The sequence below is a fragment of the Dromiciops gliroides genome, chromosome 2 (genome assembly GCF_019393635.1).
Source record: "Dromiciops gliroides isolate mDroGli1 chromosome 2, mDroGli1.pri, whole genome shotgun sequence".
NCBI classification, from domain to species: domain Eukaryota; kingdom Metazoa; phylum Chordata; class Mammalia; order Microbiotheria; family Microbiotheriidae; genus Dromiciops; species Dromiciops gliroides.
The window spans coordinates 246214012-246222317 of record NC_057862.1 but is presented as its reverse complement, the minus strand read 5'-3'; the positions used below and the strand labels follow the sequence as shown (position 1 = coordinate 246222317).

Genomic DNA, 8306 nt, shown 5'->3' with positions numbered 1-8306 from the left:
ATTGAACTAAAATCAGTACTTGCTATCTTCAACATAGTTCAGTTGTGTAAATATTTGGCCTTTCCATTCAATGACTCACTTTAAAGGGTGATGATACTGATTTCATTAAGCTGCCCTGACTTAGCAATCTCTTAGAGAGGTTTCCATTTATAATATCATTTTATTATGGTATGATACCTGTCTACCAAGTAGCACTTGTTATACAGTCTCCCTCAAGTCCAATGGATAAATGGATAGAGGAAAGCAATTGCCTGGAGGAAATGAAAATTTAGGTCATACATCACCTCTGCTTAGCCATCCAGACACATAATTTACATTGCTGCAAGGCCTCTAAGATTGATTTCCCATTACCAATCAGTTGCAGAAAAGACTTTAGCTGGATTGGAAACATAGTTTTGGGATCCTGTAAACACAAACTATAAACTATATCAACAGTGTGGTCAATATGTAATAATTAACCCATGCAAGCAATTAAATCTATTTGTAAGTTTTATGTAAAAGTTGTTATAAATCTCGTCACAAACTTCTCCCAGGGACCCACTAGCATAATAGAAAAGGCCAACAGTTTTAGTCACTTTGTCTTCTGTGTCTCTAGAATTCATTCCTGTAGAGTACCACACCACATTAGTTATATACATAAAAGAAACAATACCCAAATGTACATGCTCATGGACAATAAAAGACCAGTTTCTCTGGTCTTGCCTTTTTTTCAAATCCATCCATCCTTCACATAGGTGCCAAAATGTTCCTTCGTGCATATTTGCCTATCATTTCTCTGCTAAAAAAAATAACAGAATAACCCCCTCTCTCTCTCACACACACACACACACACACACACACACACACACACACACACACACACACACACACAAACAAAAACAGGGGTGTCCTGATGCCTATAGAATGAAACACAAACTCCCAAGCTTGGCATTTAAGGTCCTCTACAACATAGTTCCAACTTACCTTTCTAGCCTTATTTGACATCACTCCCCTTCATACACTATCTGGTCCTTCCAAAATGAACTACTAGCTGCCCCTACATTCCACATTCATTGATGGTAGCCATTCCCCACTGGAATGTTCTCTTACTTCATTGCCTCCTGTTGAAGTCTTTTTTCTTACATTAAAAATCAGTTCAGGTGCTACCTCTGCCATAAAACCTTTCTTCATGGTCCCTCCCAACCCCAAACTGAATGTATTTCCCCAAAGTACTTTTGTCTATATATCTCCTTTTCTCCTATCCTATTTTGTCTTTTTAGTATACTTATTTCTGTATATGGTGTATTCCCCTATTAGTCTACAGGCTCCTTTTTTTCCCCATCTTAGTGCCTGCAATAGTGTCTCTTGCACATAGTGGGCACTTAGTTAAGTAATATTTGTGGAATTCAAAAACAATTGCATTTTCTAAGCTTTCCCACCACAAGTGTACTAATGGCTCGTTCTGTTGTTGAGAGATTTGTCTAATAATTAATAGAAGTTAATATTCCTTACACCAATTCTTCCAGAGAAAAGCCCAGTGAAATCAATGTTTAACAGAATTTTGATTCAGGAATGAATAGGGAGGAGTTAGTAGGGGAGTAACTATAGAAACCAGCCTACCAGGAAGTCATCCAAAGGGGTTATGTGTAATGAGACAGAACTAGAAAGATGTCTTAAACTAAAAGATTGCTTTACAAAGCAACCAAAAAGAAGATACCTTAATAACAGGGCAAGCTGAAAGTCCAAGATTCTCCTCATTTCCCCCCACATATTTTTTAATGTCTTTAAACTTTTGAAATGGGGTCAAAACACTCTAAGGCTCACCCTAGGGTCACCAGAGTGGCCCCTATGCAAGAAAAAGACTCAATGTCTTCACCAGCCAGCTCTGTGGACTTGGTATTCAGTGACACTCCAGAGGAACAAAGTTTATATTCATTTCCAAGACTCCAAGAGAAGAAGAAAACATTGGACAGGCAGCTACCACCACTTCGGGAGACTTTGTATGGAAAATATTCTTCAGGTAAAAATAAACATGGCATGGAAATTATACTTCCAGATGAAGGAGAGCTATTCATAGCTATGTGGTTGTTTTTACATAGAATTGGAATTTTCTGAATACAACTGAAAAAAAAATGATAATGTATCAAAAGATAAAAGTTTAGCCATTAAGAGTATGTCCAGGGGAGCAAAGAATTTTGGGGGGAAATGTATGAGAAAGATTTTTGCAGTTTTGGATGCAGGGTGAGGGGGAATCATTTTGATACATCTCAGTTTACTGTTTCTTACTCTTTTATACACAACTCATATTATAGCATTAGCACTGTGTGTATGTTTAAAAATTGGTAATAATAATAAGTCAGAGTCTAAGCTAAAAGCAATTTTTATAATATCCTGTACCACCAACAAAATAGAGTTAAAATGCTTTGAGTAATTACAAATTACTAATGATTCCAGAGGGAAACCGAACGAGTGGATAGGGCATTCCTTTCTTGACTTAGTTTTCTTCTCTCCATGTATATATTCAGGTTAAGAAGAGAAATTTCTGTACTCTGATTACAGGAATTGACCCAGAAGTGACTATAAATTGTCCCTGGATAGTCTAACTTTTTAAAGTGTTTTATGAGAGGACACTCAAATAAGTTACATTTTGAGAAAAGGTTATTATTGAATATTTCCAAAATACACTAAAAGCAAATATTTCTATTAATGGCCTTTCAGGTTTTGGTTCCCATTCCAAGTTTATAAAAGAAATTAATGTCTCTAGTTACTTAGACAGCATTATTCTATATAACTAGCAACTGTTTCAGAAACTCATATGCATGATGCTCCTGTTCCTACAATTGGCTAACTTAATTTCTATTCTGTATATGTGTGTACTTGACACATCTCTCAATTTCCTAATCATGGAATGAGATTTTCTCTTTAGATTTTTACTGACAAGGATGCCTTTTATGCCCAAATTTCATCTCTAGAATATAAGTTTTTGTGGGGGCCAAGAAAATTATTGGAATTGAATGAAAAAAGGTGGACCCACTTTGTGAGCTCTAAATTGCTCTTCTGCGTTTAGATGTGAATGATCACAATAAATTTTTTTAAAGCAGCATATAGTAATGGGAACATTATTAACTAATATTTAGGAGAGCTGAATTCTAGGCATGGCTGAATCACTAACTAGTTCTATGACCTTAGGCAAATCACTAATTCTTTTCATATTTCATGTAGAGATATTACCATGTACCAATACCTCACATAGGCATTGGGAAGATAAAATCAGAAAAAAGGTACCACTGCCTTTAAGCCAAATTCAAAATTGATAAATTAATAGTAACATTTGACATTCAGTTGGCATCTGGGAATCTTTCACCAAATTTTTTTTTAATTATTGAGTTCCACACCAAGTACCTGGTGCTATGAATATAGTGCTGGACTTGTTATAAAGACCAGAGTTCGAATTAGTCTTCAGAGATTTGCTAGATGTATGGTCTTGGGCAAGTCACTCAATCTCTCTCAACTTCAGTTTCTTCATCCATAAAATAGGGAGAATAGCCCCTACCTCACAGGGTTGTTGTGAAGATTAAAGGAGATAACACAATATGTAACAGGTGTAAAGTGTTTGGAAAACCTTAATACTTTATATAAATGTTAGATATACAGCCATCATAATTACTATTATGTACTGCTTAATGCAATGGTATCACTTTAAATGAGCTAAACCTGAAAAACTCGCTTCATTTAAAATGACAGAGAAAAATAAGTCACTGCTATATTCATTCTCTCATCATAAGGAAAAGCACTAGTATAACACTGGTAGTGCAACCCTTGGGCAAGTTGGTTTCTCAGTGCCCAGACAACTGTAAGCAGAAAAATTATAGATTTGTATTTGTAGAAGGATTTTCCTCACCAGGAGTTCCTTAAAACAATGAAATCATAAGCCCCACACCATCATCATCATGATAAACATCCTTGGAATTTTCCATTGAAATGCAAAGCAAGATGGAGGGGGATTGTAGGTAAGGCATTTAAAACTCAGAATCTAAATTGTTATAAAATGCCAAGAAGTGCAATTTTGTTTAAGTGTTGTCATGTTATAATTCTTTAGGCCACTTTTAAAAATAAGACCAGGAAATGATGGTCATGGAGCTTCTTATCTGTTCAGCTCCTTGATCATAGCTGCATCCAGGGGCAACTTAGGGAGAAGGGAAATCAAGTCTTTTCATTGGTGAAAGAGTTCATTTAAGTAGAAAGAGCATCTCCCTTTCTGATTCAATTATCTATGTTACAATCCACTTTATTTATGTGAACTTCATTCAATGGATGTATGATTATAAGTAAGATTATAATCAATAATATTAGATTATAATATGATAATAAATAATATAATAAATAATATAATAAATCATGGCTGGGAAGTCACCCCTCAAAAGGATATACTTTGTTCCAATCTCATTAATTTTGGAAAACAACATCTGTGTATTTCCAATGCCTAGTACAGTGATTTACACATAGCAAGCACTCAAAAAATATTCAGCATCTCCAAATTGAGGATTGTAGCTGGAACTCAAGGGGACCATGGCCTAATCCCAAGGACATGTGGGATCGAGCAATCAGAGGGTTGGAGACATGGGTCACAGGATAAGCAATTGACTTGGGTTCATCCAAGCACAACCATACCTACCCATATCTATCAACATTCCTTCCATTCCACTCTCTTGGCTGTACAAACTCTGACTCTACTCCCTCTGAGGCAGGCATCAGCCTCCCAGGCCACTTAAAAACTTGGCACCCATAGCCCAAGCTTCACTACTGTTGCTCCCTTCCCCTGGCACCCTCACATTTCTCCCCCTGATTACTTTGTGGCTGTGGCAGGCATTAGGAGAATGGTTTTTCAAAAGTTTTTCATTTCATGGCAGCAGCTGGTACCTTTTCCCCCTCATTTTCATCTCATGTGGAAGAGTGAGTTGTATAAGATAAGCAACATAAGATATGATGTGACAGATTGGAGATTTCATTACATTATCTTTATCCCCTAAACCCAGCCTTCTTCCAAACTTCCCTATTGCTTCCGAGGGCACCAACATCCTTCCAATCACTTCAGAATCACAACCTCACTGTGGTTGCCAATGAGTTGCCAAATCTTTTCCACTTCCATATCTCTTCCATCTGTCCAGTTTCCTCTACTCAGTCACCACCTTCCTTCATGTCCTCATTTTGTTTTGCCTGGATTATTTCAATAGCCTTATAATTGGCCTTCTTGCTTCAGGAGCTCCCTTCCCCAATTCATTCTTCACTTAACTGACACAGTGATTTTTCTTTAAGTGTAGGTGCAACCATGTGACTCCTCTGATCAATAAATTCCAGTTGTTCCCTATTAACTCCAAGGTTCATTATTTCATTTTTCTCTCATTCTTTTTAAATTTCTATTTTGAGTTTTATAATATGCATATAGGTTGTATGATGTACACATAGTACACATGTAATAGTCATGATGATGTAATATACATATTGTAGCTAAGTCCCTATTAAGACAGAGACTCCCTTAAAGGGGTTTCGAGGCAGCTAGGTGTCACAGTGGAAGGGAATGGTAAACCACTCCAGTATCTTTGCCAAGAAAACCCTAAATGGGACCACGAAGAGTCTGAAATGACTGAGCAATTACAACAAAAGGGATTGTACTATTTGGAGTTGTGGTTATCCAAAATAATTGGTTCTAGACCAATGGAAACATGTAGCGCAAATTCAAATGCTACAACTACTTCAAGGGACTTACTTCACTTAATCTCTATATTCAGGGGCAGCTAGGTGGCGCAGTGGATAAAGCACTGGCCTTGGATTCAGGAGGACCTAAGTTCAAATCTAGCCTCAGACACTTGACACTTACTAGCTGTGTGACCTTGGGCAAGTCACTTAACCCTCATTGCCCCACCAAAAAAAAAAATAAATAAATCTCTATATTCAGATCTTTCCTTATCTAAAAACGTGTCCTCTATGGTCTCTAAATTCTCTTAAAGTTCTAAATCTATGATCCTGGGATCCCTGTCAGTAAAAAAAAAAAAAAAGAAAAGAAAAAAATTGAGCAAATGTTCCCAATATGCATACATTTACTTATTTATAAATTATATACATATATTAGTATTTAGCTAGGCAGCAAGTTAGTCCAATGGATAGAATGTCAGGCCATGAAATCAGGAAGATTCTTCTTCCTGAGTTCAAATCTGGTCTCAGACACTTAGCTGTGGGACCCTGGGTGAGTCATTTAATCCTGTTTGCCTTGGTTTCTTCATCTATAAAATGATCTGGAGATGGAAATGGCAAAACACTCCAGGTCATAGAGTCAGACACAACTAAAATAATTGAACAACCATGGAAAAAGCACCAGAATTAGAGTCAAGAAGACCTGACTTTGAATTATGCCTCATACACAAACTCAGTGACCCTGGGAAAGTCACTTAACCTCTCTAATCTTCAGTTACATCACCTGTAAAATGTCAATAGTAATTGCATAATGAGATAACATAAAGTATTTTGCAAAGCTTAAAATACTACCAAAAAGGCTTTTGGGACAACCTATGGAATGATTGATGATGATGGTGGTGGTAGTGGTGGTGGTGATAGTAATGGTGATGATATCAATGAAATTGCAAATCCCCCAAATGGGAAAATAATGCACTACCTATGCTACAGAGTAACAAGGAAAGAATGCCCTAAATCTTAAATTATTTTAAGAATGCAAATTGCTGTTTTTATTATCAGAGCTATTTCCTTAAATAGGAGGCTAGGGAGGAGATAAAGATGGTTAGAGCTAATGCCATCATCTAATCCAATCTGACAAACATTTTTAAAGCATTCACTTTATAAGCATGTTCCAATCAAGAAATGTCCAGAGCAGCTAAAGGGCCAGTCTGGGGGACACCTGGCTTCAAGCCTCTGACAGATACTTATCTATGTGACTATGGGCACATCACTAAAATTCAGTGATTCAGGCAATGCTGAAAAATGAAATCTCAGATGAGTCAGCAGTTTCCATTGGTGTATGAAATTTTTACTCAGGAATTTCCTTTGACAATAATAGCACCTTCTTACACAAGTTGTGAGGATCAAATGAGGTAATCACAAATGAGCACAGAGAAGGTACAGTTTAGAGGATATGTCAAAGAATTTGCAGTCCTTATCATTAAGAAATTTATACTCTATTTGTATCCAATGATAGCTATTTCTAGGTTGGGGGAAGCAAGAAAAAAAAGGGGAAAAAAGAAATTTGCATGATAACTTTTATTATATATTTAAAAGGAATAGCAAGTTGTACATAATAGATTTGCAGTTTCACGTGCAATCATCTTTTAAAAATTATACTATGTTATGGAAATGTTTGTTTTATTCCATAAATTAAAAATAACAAAATTTTCTAAAAATAAACTTACACTTTGCTGGGTCTAGCATTTTTTCTTGTGGCCCACAATGGACCCATAGCATGACCATTTTTAAACTTTAACAGTGTACTGTACCTCTAGATTAGATATTTTGAAAATATAACTGGAAGGATGTGATAATTTGTTAGCAATAATAGCTTGCATTTACATGGCACTTTAAAGTTTGCAAAGTGCCTTATAAATATTTCACTTGATTGTCACAATAACTCTGGGAAGTGCTATTAGGGTCCCCATTTTACAGGGGAAGAAACTGAGGGCGATGGAGGTCAAGTAACATAACTAGCAAGCATCAGAGGACCAATTTGAACCCGGGCCTTCTCTAATCCAGGTACCATGGTCTATACAGTGAGAGTCAAACTATCGATGATTCATATGGATTGACATGAAAATATTTGCAGTGACAATTTCTTATTTCTCCTCAGGTCTTGAAGTGCCCAGGCCCATCTCTGTTGATATTCCACTGGAAATGGGAGAAACAAGTATTATTAAAAGACATCCACCCCGAAGATTTCAAGTAAGATGTACTTAAAAGGATTCATAAGGAATTTCTTGGAGTTAATGGTAACATTCTCTTTCAACTCTAATCATATAAAAGGATAATGTTGAAAAGTGATTAATAGGATGTAATGAGCAATTTGTATTCGTTTGACAAAGAACATCTGATGAACAACGATTTACAATGACATAATTAATACAAAGCCCCATCCCAGCTATGTGATACAGTGCATAGAGCACTGGTTCTGGAGACAGGAAGATAAGTTCAAATCTGGCCTAAAACATCTGCTAGCTGTTTGACTCTGAGTAAGTCACTTAACTCCTGTTTGCCTCAGTTTCCTCAACTACAAAATGGGGATTTGAGTAGCACGAAACCTACCAGGGTTGTTGCAAGTATTGAATGAG

General features: G+C 36.5%; 1 protein-coding gene across 3 annotated transcripts in view; it reads left to right on the top strand.

The window, feature by feature from the left end:
• The first annotated feature begins 1657 nt into the window (after positions 1-1657).
• The window catches only part of CCDC198 (coiled-coil domain containing 198), a 52709-nt gene continuing 46060 nt past the window's right edge, over positions 1658-8306 (top strand). For all 3 annotated transcript variants that reach the window (XM_043987805.1, XM_043987804.1, XM_043987803.1), the window contains exons 1-2: positions 1658-1999; positions 7829-7920. In XM_043987805.1, coding sequence (XP_043843740.1) covers positions 1777-1999; positions 7829-7920 — 315 coding nt within the window. In that variant the 5' untranslated portion in view covers positions 1658-1776. The remainder of the gene's footprint in view (positions 2000-7828; positions 7921-8306) is intronic.